This window comes from Otolemur garnettii, unplaced genomic scaffold (genome assembly GCF_000181295.1).
Source record: "Otolemur garnettii isolate 467f Iridium unplaced genomic scaffold, OtoGar3 scaffold00093, whole genome shotgun sequence".
NCBI lineage: Eukaryota > Metazoa > Chordata > Mammalia > Primates > Galagidae > Otolemur > Otolemur garnettii.
The window spans coordinates 665,982-681,781 of record NW_003852488.1 but is presented as its reverse complement, the minus strand read 5'-3'; the positions used below and the strand labels follow the sequence as shown (position 1 = coordinate 681,781).

The 15,800-nt window shown below is 32.4% G+C and overlaps 1 protein-coding gene across 4 annotated transcripts in view; it reads right to left on the bottom strand.

Moving 5' to 3' along the window:
• KIAA1109 (KIAA1109 ortholog) overlaps positions 1-15,800 on the bottom strand; it is a 245,993-nt gene that overhangs the window by 181,049 nt on the left and 49,144 nt on the right. For all 4 annotated transcript variants that reach the window (XM_023516561.1, XM_023516563.1, XM_023516564.1 and 1 more), the window contains exons 10-15: positions 14,042-14,121; positions 12,155-12,305; positions 8,176-8,332; positions 7,689-7,767; positions 5,427-5,518; positions 3,867-3,984 (exon numbers count right to left, since the gene is read on the bottom strand). In XM_023516561.1, coding sequence (XP_023372329.1) covers positions 3,867-3,984; positions 5,427-5,518; positions 7,689-7,767; positions 8,176-8,332; positions 12,155-12,305; positions 14,042-14,121 — 677 coding nt within the window. The remainder of the gene's footprint in view (positions 1-3,866; positions 3,985-5,426; positions 5,519-7,688; positions 7,768-8,175; positions 8,333-12,154; positions 12,306-14,041; positions 14,122-15,800) is intronic.

Sequence of the window (15,800 nt, the reverse complement as noted above, 5' to 3'; positions counted from 1 at the left end):
ACAGCCAAGATGTGAGGCTAAGTAAGGACACAACTCCCTTCACCATAGCTGCAAAGAAAATGAAATACCTAAGAATATACCTAACAAAGGAGGTGAAGGACCTCTATAAAGAAAATTATGAAACCCTAAGAAAAGAAATAGCAGAGGATAGTAACAAATGGAAGAACATACCATGCTCATGGCTAGGAATAATCAACATTGTTAAAATGTCTATGCTTCCCAAAGCAATCTACAGATTCAATGTCATCCCTATTAAAATACCAACATACAGAAAAAATAACTTTTCATTTTGTATGGAACCAGAAAAAAATCCCATATAGCTAAAGAAGTTCTTAGCAGTAGTAAGAACAAAGCTGGGGGCATTAGCATACCATATTTTAGGCTGTACTACAAGGCCATAATGGTCAAAACAGCATGGTACTGGAAAAAAAATATACATAGACATTTGCAATTGAACAGAAAATCAGGAGATGAAACTAACATCTTACAGCCACCTAATCTTTGATAAACCAAACAAGAACATATACTGGGGGAATCTGTATTCAATAAATGGTGCTGGGAGAACTGGCTATCCACATGTAAAAGACTGAAACTGGACCCACACCTTTCTCCACTCACAAAAATTTATTCAAGATGGATAAAAGGCCTAAATTTAAGGCATGGAACAATAAAAATCCTCAAAGAAAGTGTAGGAAAAATACTTCTACATATCGGCCTGGGGAAAGACTTTATGAAGACGACTTCTATGACAATTGCAACAACAACAAAAATAAACAAATAAGACTTAATTAAACTCAAAAGCTTCTATATAGCTAAGGAGACAACAACCAAAGCAATAGACAGCCTACACAATGGGAAAGAATATTTGCATATTTTGAATCCGGCCAAAGCTTAATAACTATGATCTATACTGAACTCAAATTAATCCACATGAAAAAAGCCAACAATCCCATATATCTATGGGCAAGAGAGATGAATAGAACCTACTCTAAAGAAGACAGACAAATGGCTAGCAAACATATGAAAAAAATGATTAGAGAAATGCAAATCAAAACTACCCTAAGATATCATCTAACTCCAGCAAGAATGGCCCACATCACAAAATCTCAAAACTACAGATGCTGGTGTAGATGTGGAGAGAAAAGAACACTTTTACACTGCTGGTGGGACTGAAAACTAATACAACCTTTTTGGAAGGAAATATGGAGAACCCTCAAAGAATTCAAGCTAGACCTCCCATGTGATCCTGCAATCCTATTACTTGGCACCTACCCAGAAGGAAAAAAATCCTTCTATCATAAGAACACTTGGACTAAACTGTTATTTGCAGCTCAATTTACAATTGCCAAAATGTGGAAATAGCCCAAATGCCCACCAATCCAATGGATTAACAAGCTGTGGTATATGTATACCATGGAATACTATTCAGCCATTAAAAATGATAGAGACTTTATATCCTTTGTATTAACCTGGATGGAAGTGGAATACATTATTCTTAGTAAGGCATCACAAGAATGAAGAAGCACGAATCCTATGTACTCAGTTCTCATATGAGGACAGTTGATGACTAGTACATGGTGGGGGGTAGGGGAAGGGGAGAGTAGAGAGAAGAAAGGAGGGAGGGAGGGAGGGAGGTGGGCAAAAGGGAGAGGAAAGAGAGGGAAGGAAGGAGGGGGTGGGAGAAGGGAAGAGCAGAGAGAGGGAAGGAGCGAGGGGGGTTGGGGAAGAGAAGAGCAGAGAGACGAAAGGAGGGAGGGGGTGGAGGAAAGGAAGAGCAGAAAGAGGGTAGGAGGGAGGGGGTGGGGGGTCATGGTGTATGACACACCTTTTGGGGGCAGGACACAATTATAATAGGGACTTTACCTAACAAATGCAATCAATGTAACCTGGTTCTCTGTACCCTCAATGAATTCCTATTAAAAAAAAAAAAAAAACTATAGAAGCAATTATGTCCAAATGTTACAGGTATTAAATCTGGAGATGAGGACTTAAATGATGATTACATTTGTTTCTGTAACTTTCCGGATTTTTAAAAATTTCTCCAAATAAATGTTAGGAAAAATATAAATAACCAAAAAGAGTTAATTTCAATAAGTAAAGCATAGAAATTAGAAAAAGAAAATAATTTAGGGAAAATCAGCTGTAATTTAGGAAATGAGTACTGACTGTTTAAAAATAAGTAATACTCAGTTTAAATCAAAGTGCCGCTACAAATTAAAATTTTTAAATCATGAAGAACTCCTATTTCTTCTGCAGCTATTCTTAGCAATACTAGATTCTAAAGATGTGAAAAGTCCAGAGGAAAGGAAAAATAATGCAAAGGCCATTCAATACTTGAAGATAGGAATATATTTTAAAAGATTAGCAAAGTTAAAAATGACAAAATTTCAAGTAAGAAGCAAAAGGCTATAGTCAAAGAAACTCACTGAAATAACATAGTCTAAATCCAAACAACTTGAGTTGGAATTCTAGCTCAACCAACTCACTAGCTGGAAAACTGCTTCACCTCTCTGTAATTCATTTTCCTCATCTTTAAAGTATGGAGGACAGAGACAGATACAATATACACTGTGAGTTTTAGCTATTATTTTCTTTCTTTTTTTTTTTTTTTTTTTTTTTGGCAGTTTTTGGCCGGGGTCAGGTTTGAACCTGCCACCTCTGATATATGGGGCTGGCGCCCTACTCCTTTGAGCTACAGGCGCTGCCCCTAGCTATTATTTTCTTTTCATAAATTTGAACTGAGAAGTCCTCAATGTTCAGCTTCACCAGCAAAAGTTTAACTTGCCAGTGACTCTGTCAAAATTTCTATTACTGACTCAATTCTTAAAGTACATAAGTCAGAAAAGTAGAAGCACTCTCTCCAGACCTCAAGGTAAGGCTCCCAGTCAAACAAGAAAACAAACACAAAAAACTTAAGATTGAACATATTGCAATAAAAAGCATTTTAAAAAGTCAAAACAAAGTAAGGGTAGAAATTTTTAGCCCTATTTCACAAATAAGAAAACTGAAGCTTAAACAATGATGAAGTAATTCAGCAACATTATACTAGTAGTATTGCCAGGACAGGACTGTCTATCCCTACATTAGTCACCACTATACCCCCAAATCTATAACAGTCAGCACAGACTAGATGCTTGTAAATGACTGTTAGACAAATGGATGAATGGATGGATGAATGTAACAAGCAGTCAAGCAAAAATCAGGTTTATGCTAAGGTAGTCACTGATCTTGGAAAATCAAACTCTATGGAGCTAAACTTTTTAGAGGAAGGCTCAGTATTTTTATGTAGCAATATTTATGCTATTCGTAGGCCAATAATACAAGTTCTCATATTCATAAAATATGCACAGCTATAACAATATGCTGCAAGAAATAAAAGAATTGTTTTTAAACTAGCGATAGCACCAATCAACTACCCATGCCAAAAGAAAAGATTAAATAGGGGCTCTAAATATAAAAATAACATTTAGCTATTCAAGTATACTGTTGTAGATTACAATAATTAAAACAAAATAATGAAGCCATGCTGATGCCTAATTGAGGAAGAGAGAGGAATTGATTCATCATCTCCATCTCACCACCCTCCCCAGCCCACCCCCACAGACTGATACAAAATACTGGCCTAAACTGAGTTTTTTCATTTCCTTCTAAATCTAACTTTGGACTTATATTTTCCTTGTTTGAATTAGAGTAGAAAATGTCCATATTCAAACTTTCTCTTTGATATCCTTATCTCAAAATGAAGTGTAAAAGAAGTTATAAATCATATCATCAAATTCTTCATTGGATTAAAATGCAACACTTATTCAAGTTAAATAAGTTCACTGTGATAAATCTCACTGTATTTATATTCATTAGAAAATTACCTGTAAAGAAGTTCTTCTGTGCAAAGATGAAGTGGTAGGTAGCTTTATAAACCTCTAATTCACATTGCCATGTCTGTGGCATGTTCCATATTCGAGGGTAGCTGGCATTGATGTGGAACTTGCAAAACAAATGTTAAGTACCAACATTAGAGCTTAAAATGTGACAGTGTGTGAACATCATTAGAAATGAAGTCACACACAGTGGTCAGTAATTAAAACTTATTTTCCTACTGAGCTGAACAGAAGGTCTCTTTGAGATTTTAATATTACTGTAGCTGAAGGTTAATATCTATAGCTACATCCAGCTCCTTGAAATATTAAGCCACAATGTGGTCAAAAGACTGAGGCCAACAAATTAGGCTATTGTTCTGACATTGCACTCCTGCTAAAGTTAAGGAGTAACAACCAACATCCCTGATTTCTCCATAAGCCCTGTTTGTTAAGGAAGAGGCTCAGGGTAAGAGAAAATAGATGGCAATGCTTACTATCACACATAGTGACATTAGTATTTCTGCAAAGCTTGGCATTTCTGCAAAAGCTGCCTGCCAAGAATAGCACTGTTGCACAACACCATCAGCAATAGCTCAAGAATTCATTAAAATGCTGACTATGCCAGTTTAATGTGTATTTATGGTATTCTATCTGTTCCTGGTAATTATAAAATTTTTCCTCAGAATTTATGTATATATATGTGTAAAATGTTTACTTAAGACAAGCACTTAAGGACTTATGGCACTATCTTAGATAAAAGAATTTTCTCTGAATATCAACCATTATACATACTGGGTTTTGTTATTATTATTATTGTTATTGTTCCTGATTAAAAATAATAATCTGCCTGATTATTATGAGTCTGCAATTTCAATCATAGACATTTCCATATTTTTTCTCTTTCAAATAATGGAACAATCCAGAGTTTCAATAAGATTTTCTTCCTTTTACCTGATTCATCAAGTTAAAGGCATAATAAATCACATTATTTAAGCTCTGAGAAAGAATCCAATGGGGCTAAAAAACATAAAGAACTATTTTATATACAACTTCGAAGAAGGTAGAAGTCTACCTGTATAATGAAATTTAGAATCTATATTCTAACAACTTCTTATATTTTAAAAGGCCAAATCGTTGCCTTTTATTTACTTTTCCCATACTAGGTAGTAAAACAGATGCCAAAGGGATACCATATACTGGTAATACACTCCTCTTTCCAAACACAGAGTTCAAGAGGACTTATTGATCCTTGCAGCTGAAAATGGACCATTCAATGATATCCTGGTTATTTAACACATTGACTGCCACACTAAAAAAATTTAGTCTTGAAGCTGATGCTTGAGATTGTCTAGGACTCAAGCCCTCCCTTAGGGTCACAGTGTTTTATTAGCTCAATATTGGTCAAGAGATCCATGAGGTATAAATGCTTCAAAAGGCCCTGGAATCAAAACTAGTGTTAAGTTAAATATAACTCACATGGCAGTTAATGTGTTAAATTCTACTTTAGAAAATTAAGACCAGATTTGTATTTCATACAAGCATGGTAATCATCATATTCTGCACACTTACTGCTAACATTTCTGCTTCTAAAAGGGTCCGATATTGCATGCTGGTAGTGGCATCAACATGTAAGAGCTGTCCTTTAATTGCAGGGGTGTAACCTAATAAATAAAAACATAAAAATTAAGATCCAGAAAACAATTACACAATTAAAAGTCTTTGGACTGGACCCAACTCCTACCAACATCTAAAGAAGGAATCCTTAAAAAATGACCAGTTACTATTTAAACACATCTCAAAGACAGGGAGCTTGCTAACATAATAAGGAATCTGTCTCACTTTGGGCAGTTCTAAAGGGAGACAGTGCCATATAAATATCTACTCTGATTTTGCTTTCCCATACAAAACCTCAAGCCGATTCTCTAAGTGATAGAGACATGTGTTTAAGAAAACTCCCACATCTTTTCTTCTTCCACTGTTTCAAGGGTACGTACTTGCATTATTTTCCAACTACTCGCTATATTAATATATATTGACATATAGAATATTAAAAACAATATATCTATTTTCATGTCATGAGTTTCCCAATAATGTAGCCCATTCTCAACAAAAGCGCAAGAGTTTAGGGTATTATACTTCCCTTCCTGATGAGGCCCTCTTCTATGAACACTAATTCTCTGGTCATTATGTAATCATGGCCAGTTCCACTTGCGTCCTGTTCGGGGCATTTTTTTCAAATACCGAATCTCTGAAAAAAGTTTTAAATTGATTTTTTTGGAGTTATTCTTTGGAGTTATTATTTTTGCCTGGGACATAAGTCTATTTTTCCCTTCAGACAGTTACCTTAAAAACCACCTAACCTTTATAATTAAGAACCTGAAAAGGGCCCAGTCACGGTGGTTTATGACTGTAATCCCAGCTTTTGGGAGTCTGAGACAGGAGAATTGCTTGAGGCCAGGAGTTTGAAACCTGCCTGGGCAACACAGAAAGACTCCATCTCTATTGAGAAACTGAAAAATCAGGTAGACATAGTGGTGTGTGCATGTAGCCCCAGCTACTTGGGGGGCTGAAGTGAGAGAATCACTTGAGCCCTAAAGTTGAAGGTTGCAGTAAGGTTGTACCACTGCACTATAGCCTGTGAGACCCCTTTCTAAAATTAAAAACAAAAATAAAAGGCAAAATGCTTCCTTAATTGAACCATTATCAATCTTGTGTAACCCTGATAACTTTTATCCCTCCACCTTATACCTATAATTAATGTTCTTCTGAAAAATGCTTCTTTTAAACTGCCTACTCTGAATCAGCAGTCCTAGACAATCTCAAGCATCAGCTTCAAGACTCAGCATGATTATACTTTTAAAAGTAGATTGGGTTAAGGTTTTTTTTTTTCACAAATATAGCCCCAAAGTTATGGGAAAAAGACACACTATGCCATTCTCAGTTATTTTTTTCAATTGATTACCTAAGAAGGCAGACCCAAATGCTACCACTTTATGAAAGCTAATGAACTCAGTCAACCCCTCTGCCTGCTTTGTCCTTATAGTAGCACCAAAAATAAGGACAGAGCCAAGAAACAAGAGCTAAGAATTATATTTAAAAATTAATTATACTCAGAAGCACTGACATTGCCAATTAGTGATTTTAAAATGTGGGTGAGAATTCCAGAGAAAGTGAATAAGTAAAGCAGAATTTTATCTTAACTGCTATCAATTTACAAATGTACTAAGATGGGAATAAAGTAGCAAAATGAAGAAGTTTATGTAATAATTTGATAAATTTAACAAAACGTATCTATTCATGTTACTGATTAACTTGCATTTGTCCCCACATTTCAAACGCGTAATGAATTTACATTATCTCATAGCTAAGAGAGTATCATTTAATGTTTTAATTTCTCAAAGTTAACCTGTTCAAAGCATTCAGTTTACTGCCTGACAAAATCTACTAACAATATCAAAGAGTGTGGAATCTCTAGCTTTAACCTGTGAGGCCACAGGTTCCTCACCCCTGAACCCTGATATTGGTTCAGCACTAAAAGTACACTAGTGAAAAGAAAGACACAGCACCAACACTCAGGGTGCAACAGTTTAACACAAATGCATACATTAAGCAAATTATGCTCAGTACTACAATAAAAGCATGGAATTAGAAAAATTTTCCCTTTTCTCTAAGTGTTCAAATAACTTAATTATATAATATTTACCCTAATAAGGTCACAGTCACATCAAATAAAAAACTGAAAAAGAAAACCCTATTAAAGTTAGTCTAAAAGGAATAACAAACTATATTGTTTATATTTAAAACGGAAGAAAAGTTATAATCACAGCTTACCATTTTCTTCAACTGTCATTGGAATATTAATTTCTAAATATGAGCCAGCTCCTACATTGACATGTATAGCATTTGTTTCCTGCCAAAAGAAAAAACTTAATTCATATAAAATATTCATTATAATGATGCTTTCATCATCTTTACTCTTTAGTTGTCACAGAAGAAATATAATTACTGACAATATTAAATAGATATTAAGTTTCCAAGAACAAAAAGTTCAAATTTTTTCCAAAAATACACTATAAAAATTTAGCCATATATAAAGGAGAAAATGAACCAGAATGTAGCATGAAAATCTATTGTTAATTTCTTTCCATTATTTGGCATTTAATGAAAGTATGGTGAAAGTAACATGCACATAATTATTTGGTGGGGGTAAAACTTATAGAAATGAATCCAAGTATAGGACTAGTCACCAGAAAAGAGCTCTGGAAAATAATGTTCAAATTTTAAACACTATTTTCTACTATATTATTATAATAATTACCCTATTTTTGGTAAACAGCAAGTCAATTGTAGCATCTGCAATAATATTCATTCGTAGTTCAAAAGCAAGGATCTGTCTTGGTCTCCCAGGCTGTGCAATTTCAGAAACTTTTAGAACTTGATAATCAGGTGGAAAGAAAAACTTCCATAAACAATCTCTGTATAAAGAGGTACAAAGAATATTCACATGTCACTGAAACAAAATTGCCTCTGATAAGGGACCAAAATCATTTATTCTAACTTTATATTATTATCACTGCTATCTCGTTTAACCACTAGACTATTTTCTCTAATGCTTTACACTTCCAGAGATCAATGAGTACTTAACAGATATACTATTCTATCAAATGAAACATAGCTAAGACCTTTAACTATTCAAATGTACTAACAACGACTTAACTAAAATCAACATTCAACCCTGGACATTCAACTTTCTAAGGAAACATGACCTGTTTCCTCTTCTGGAACAGAGGAATAACGTAACTTGTCTCAAAGAGTGGTTCTGACAATTAAATGACAGTATACATGCAAAAGATTTAGTAGTGAATGGCATGTGGAAGAAGTGGCTATTATTTCTACTATTTTCATAATCATCATTTTTAGTCAATATCAAGAAGCTAATGAGCAACAAATTTCTAAAAATTGGATAGGAATTTGGAGACTAAGGCTCTAACTTATTTTCCTTTCCTTACCATCTGACCAAGATGAAAGACACACGAAATTTTGAATTCAGTCTTCCATGTGAGCCAACATTAGTACCATATAACATTCTCCACACATTCAGAGAAGGTACCAATTTGTTGCTTTTAAATAGAAAGTTAAGAGGAAGAACTCAACAGTGACAGAAAATGCTACTAAGAATAAATAAAACTGGAAAAAAAAATAGATGAACAGAACAAAATTTGCAAACTGAGGCTCACAGACTATAACTTGCTATCCTTAAATTAAAATGTATGAAAGAAAAATAAAATTCTACAAATGTTTTGACTAAGACATGCAAATATATAAAATTAAGAATATTAAAGACAAAGAATCCAATATGATCATTAGATGATCACAGAATACAAGGGGGGTAGATAGCAGGATATAATGAAAAGAGTAGTAGAATTGAAGGGCTGGTTTGAATCCTAGCTCTTAATGCCGTATCTTCAGTACGCTGGCCAAATTACCTCTCTGCATCACCATTTCTTCACAAGTATAATGAGTTCACTACACCTATCCTATGTACCTCACTGGGTTATGAGGATCAAGGGAAAGAACATAAATGAAAACACTTTAAGTGAAAGCAATAAAATGCCAATGTCAGGAGTATTTGTATCATAATTATCTAAAGATTAAGTTATATTTTAATAGCATTTTTATCTCAACTGTGTCATGAAAACTCACAAAAAGAATATATCATGAAGAAAAAGCTGAGTAATATTTTAATGATTCAGACAATCATATAAAGTTAGTAAAACATCAAATCAACTAAAATCATGTTATGATATTCAAATTCCATAAGCTAAAACCATAACATGGTTATGTCAGAGATATAAGCCATTACAGTGCTGAGTGAACTATCCAATAACAAGCTGAGATTTCTACCTATATTTCTTATATCAACAGATGGCCGCTGAGAAAACTGACCTTACTGTGTACTGCTGATTATGGTTCCTATTTGTGCAGAAACTTAGTATGGGGAAGGAGAAAAGGAAATGGCTACACAGATCTTTTGTACATGTAAGTGAGGAGATAAATATTCCTCACATTATTTAACTAAACATGTGAAAAATAAATTTATTTCCTTTTTTTTTTTTTTATAAAACTGAGGGTTTTTTGTTTTTTTGTTTTCTTTAAGTCCAAATTAAGAAATGTATTGCTATTGTCTCCTGGCAAAAGAATCTAAGGAAGGGAGTCTTTAAGAAAAATTTCTATTTCACACTAACTTTGGTGTCATAGCTCTATATTATATAAAGACTGTTCTCAAAGTAAATATGACAATATAAGGATTTTAGTTTGAGTTTTTATATAAATATACCTTAATGTTTTTTGAAAAATATATTTTAAAATTAAATATCATTAAAGAAGAATTATACTTTATTCAAGTGCTAAAAATGCAAAATATTTCATGTCTTGTTAAAGCATTAATTGTTTTCCTCTCAAATATGTCACTTTTCTGTTGATCAAAGAAAATAAATTTTTTCTTCAGATTTCTAAATATAAGTGAAATACATGTAGATTTATTACTTAATAAATGTAAAATCTCTCACTTTCAACTGATGCATGTCAAATGTAGTGTGACTTACACAAAAACTTTACCATAAAAAAATTAAAATCTAGTAATGTGAAAAGTGTTTGCTTTCTAACCTGAAACTTTAAACTCTTTACTTTTAAGTCTAATAAATAACCTAACCCAGAACTTAGTGAAGTATCATTTTAGTATAATGTGAGTTTTCAAATAACAATTTTTTTCATTTACCATACAATTGTTAATTAGCTACTTAATAAGGTAGAGATGCCTATTTGCTAGGGGTACCAAGATTAATAGAACACACTACTTGACAGAGTATACAATTATTCAAATAATGCTAGGTAGGTAACATTTTTTAAAACTGAAAAAGTATAAAAAGTCATTACATCAAGAGTTGCTATCAGCACTTTTGCATTAATCCATCAATGGATCAGTGATAGCTGCTTTAGTGAATGACTTGGCTTATATTTCCCTATTCAAGAAATCTAGCTCCTAAATACAAAAACTAAACTAACTTTAAGCAATATCTATTTACTTAAAAACTTATATTCTCTCAAAATTAGTGGCAAATGTCCCTTCTTTTGTTTAAAATTCTTTAATTAGTAGAAAAATGTTCATAATATATTGATAAAAATACTCTAAAATTAAAAAAAAACTACTAATAAAAAATCTTTTATATACTCTCCATTACCTCCAGTATAAAATCCAAACTTCTTAACTACTATAGAACTCTAAACTACCTATAAAACCTATAGGGTCATTTTCTACTGCCCTCATGCATTTGCAAACTTTTTCCTTTCCTTAATTATTCATTCCTCTCTTCTTTCCCTGCCTAACTCATACTTATCTTTCAAAACTCAACTCCCACGTTAACCAACAAAGCCTTCCCCAGTTCTTCTCTCCTCTAATCTTTAACATGAGTTACATTCTGAAAATTTGTATGTTGAAATCTTTAGTTCTAGTCCCTCAGAATGATACAGTGTTTGAAGATGAGGTCTTTTGAAGGGTGAGTTAAAAATCAAGTCACTATGGGGGGTATTAATCCAATATGACAGGCATCCTTAAAAGAAGATAAAATTTGGCCACAGATGTTCAGGGACAAGACTGTGAAAATACAGGGATCTACAGGCAAGGAGAAAGGACTAAAACATATCCTTCCCTCACAGCTCTCAGAAGAAACCAACCATGCCAACACCTAGATGCCTAAAGTCTAGACTCCAGAACTGTGAGAAAATAAATTTCTGTTGTTTAAGCCATGTCATCTCTGGTACCTTGTTACAGTAGCCCTAGCAAACTAGTACAATACTTTAAAAAGTTCTTATAATACCCTTTACTTGCTTCTATTATCACACATAGTAACACACTTATTTTTTTTTCTTCTACTCACTAAAACTGAACTATATACCTATGTCTTTTGTTTCTGAATTCCCAGAGCCCCAACAATCTTTGGTATATAGTAGGGGATCAATAAAAGTATCATGGTTGATTAAATACAAAAATAAAAAAAATAATAACCAATAAATGCACTGCTCATTTGCCATCTTTTTTAATGAATTAGCTCCTCCTTTGGAGAGAACTTCTTTGCAGTTTCTCCACAAACAAGTCATTATTTGAATCAGTGTTTAGTGATACCTTACTCTACCATAATAGAACCTGTAAAAAAATATTAAGCTGGTTGTTAATAAAAATTATAGCACTATCTGAAAACATTTGAAGGATGTACTCGAAATATAATTTACTCAATTACCTCTGCCTATCGGCCCATGGTCCATAATTAAAATCTGTTCCTTTACCACAAACTATATCCAGTCCCCAACATGGAGGCAAGTCTTGTAATTTGCAATCCTCACTGCTCATTTCTCCTTCAATATTTTCTTCTGTTTCTTCTGGAACAAGTCCTATACTCCAGACAATACGATATGAAGGCAGTTAGTCTACCATTAAAAAGTTAGATCTAAAAGTTTTTGTTCCCAGGAAACCTTTATAGTCTTAAAAGTTACTGAGAACCCCAAGCGGTTGTTTTTAGATACATCTTTCAAAATTTACTGTGTTTAAAAAAATTCAATAATTTTAAAAATTATTCTTTATTTTTAAAATAAACTCACTACATGTTGATATAAAATACTTAATAAAATACAAGGAAAATATAACATTAAAAATATGAAAATTTAAAATAATTCTATTTTAATTATTCATTAAAAATGAAATTAATATTATGTTAATTATATTTTCTAAAACAAAATAATTTAATGAGAAATGTTAGTATTAGTTTTGTTTCGGTTCTGGCCTCATATAGATAGAATGGGGAAGAATACTTCAATAGTTTTTTCAGATAATTTTGGATAGTCTTCTGTGATACTACAACAAAATTCAACAAGTGATAGTTTCTTAAATGTCATTTACAAAATGGAATCAGAAACCGTATCACTGAACTTCTCATATCTGTTACGCTACCGGTCTCTATTATATTTTGAATAAATCTTTGTCCATGTATGACTGTATAACATCATGCATTGGTCACGTGAAGAATACTGGTTCACTGACTTATATAGACTTTTTCGAAATGTTGACCAATTTCATCATTGTATATTTTTACAATTATACTTAATATATTACTAGGTCTGATCATAAAAGCTGTTAATTATTGGGATACTGTCAAGTTCACAGTGATAAACACAAATTTTCCAAAATTCTAATTTTCACACGAAAGTGCAGAACTGTAGTTTTCTCTAATTATTTTCAAGTAAAACTGCTACCCCATGAAAAAAACAAATAGTTTAGCTTATAATTCAATCTTACAAGTGCTTTTCCTCAAGACACCAGAATTCTTTGGTATGTAGCAAAAATACTGTATATGTACTTCTTATTTTGTCACAGCAAATATTAAAAACACTTTACTCAAGGGTCAATATATTTGATAAAATTAATAATTTTTACTGCTTTCAAGGAAAGTTTTATATGACACTGGCATTTTTTGTTTTACTGTCAATGTGTAGCAGTGAAAATACAATGACTACTAATACAGTTAGGAACCACTGCCTTGATTCGTGTTAAAGCACCAGCAGTTTTTTCATCATTGCTTTCCTACCATCAGTTACAAACATCAAATGGTGAAAAGGCAAAAAACATCTTAGTTTCACTTTCAAAATGCTTTGGTTTGCAAACTCCCTGAAAAGTATAAAAAAATCAGAAGTATGAATAAAGAGCAAAAAATTCAATGTTTAGATATTTTTATAAAATTGAAGCCAACTTTCAAACATTATAACTAGCTGGATTTCAATCTCTAAACTTTAAGCCTCCAAACTAACATACTGTGATTTTTTTGTCTAAGCTAAGATGGACTACATTAACTATTGCCACATTATGTAAAGGTTTTCACTCATAGTCATTTACATTCTGAGTTTCTGAGGTATATCTGTAAAAATAGAATTTGAGGGAAATACTACCATATTATTCTCTTTTAGTCTAAAATACTGAATATTCAGGTTTTGAGAAATGACACAGGTATTTTCAGGTAGACACTCTCATATCTACATTTAACATATGCTGATACTTATTCATATTCTATAATTAGATATCAGCAATACATGAAAGAAACAGAATTACAGCCATAAAACACTCAAAACTACAATACCTGGCTCATCCATGTAGTAGTAGATGTCAACATCATTTGACTGCATTACCACAAAACCATCTCCCATTAATCGTGGTGGTCTATAAGGTGAGGAGAAAGCAAACTAAACACATCTCCAGAATATAAAATGTTCCATATCCTAGTTAATAGTAAAATAGGTGAAAACAAAAAGAAAAACAAAACTAAAGAAAGCATGTCATAAGCAGCATCTTGAAAATGGAAAAACATCTTTCACATAACCAATCATCCTAACAAATTATTTCTAGTGATATTCCACATTAGACTAAATAATAAAATTATACCGAAAACTGATCATTAAATTAGTTCAAGAAGAAAAAAATTTGGTTTTATATTTTTCATTTTTAGTTCTAAATGAGAGATCAATTTAAAACAATGTTTAAGTACAATATAGCAATAATCATTGGCATAGAATAATCATATTCGGCATTTACAACAAAACTGCAATTAAAATTCAGCCATTTTATATAAATAACACTTAAAAACTAAATAATAAATGCCACTTTACTTATCTGTATAATAAAATATAGTCATTCATAAACATTAAAAAGAAAAAATGCTGTAATTTTTTATCTTTATAACCTACTATTTGGAAGAATATTTACTTAATCACCTTGAAACAAATTTAAAGCAAACATTTTGAACTCTAACTCTGGAATGAATGATTTTTCTACCATCAATTAATTTACCATAGTTACTGATCTTTATTTACTTTGACAACTTTTCTCTGTCGTACCACAGTATCTTCCTCCACATCAAAATTAACTTCTAAAACATTAGATACAGAAACTCAGTAACTTTTTAAATTATGTATTAATCATAAAGATTAACATTTAATCTCATTTAATCTTCCACATTTACTTTTGAAAAAATGACAAATAATAATTTTAAATATTTTTACACAAAATATTAATAGCAAGATACTTTTTCATCTTATTCTCTAATAATTTTCCGAAAATTCCTTATTCAGTATCATACCTTTACCCATAAATAAAGAATTATGTGCACAGCCCACATTCCAGAAGATGCTTACCCAAGTCCATAAGCTTAAAGAGTGAGGCCAGTAGACCCACAGCCACCATGGTACTCAAGAAGAAAAACTCTATCATTCTAGCCAACTGATGGAATAAATAATATCAAGCCAACAAAGAGAAAGAAGAACTAAAAAGGAATAATCATACTTCTCATAACCTCATAAGGCTTCATATTACATACACACAAAGATAAAAAGTTAAGACATTATACTGAAAACTCCCATAGGAAAACTTATATTACACAAATTCAGCCACAAAGTCTCATTCACAAAGAAAAAAAAGACAAAGATCACGGAGTGATCATCTCGCTTATGAGTGTATGTCCTGATGTTGAATGGGAGGTATGAATCTGCTGTTCCCTCAGGGCCTCAGTCTACTGCTGTGTGAGCATTCCACCACGTGGAGGTACAGTCCAGGAAAAAAAAAAATCTGGAAAGCTAAATAGAAAGCTGACAGTTTGGGACTTGAAATGACAAATGGGTCTTAAAACTGTACCATCCTAACTTTACCAATTTTCCAAGAGTTAATTTTGATTCAATTTTCAACTTTAATTAATTCAAAGTGGTACTATACTATAATGAATAGATTCAATGTACTATTTCCTTGCTTACTGGAAACAAAAACCCATGGTAATGTGTTGTATCGCCTAAGATACAAACATTCAGGGCCTAATTGCTCAAAATAAATTTCCAAAGTAAAAGGAGAAG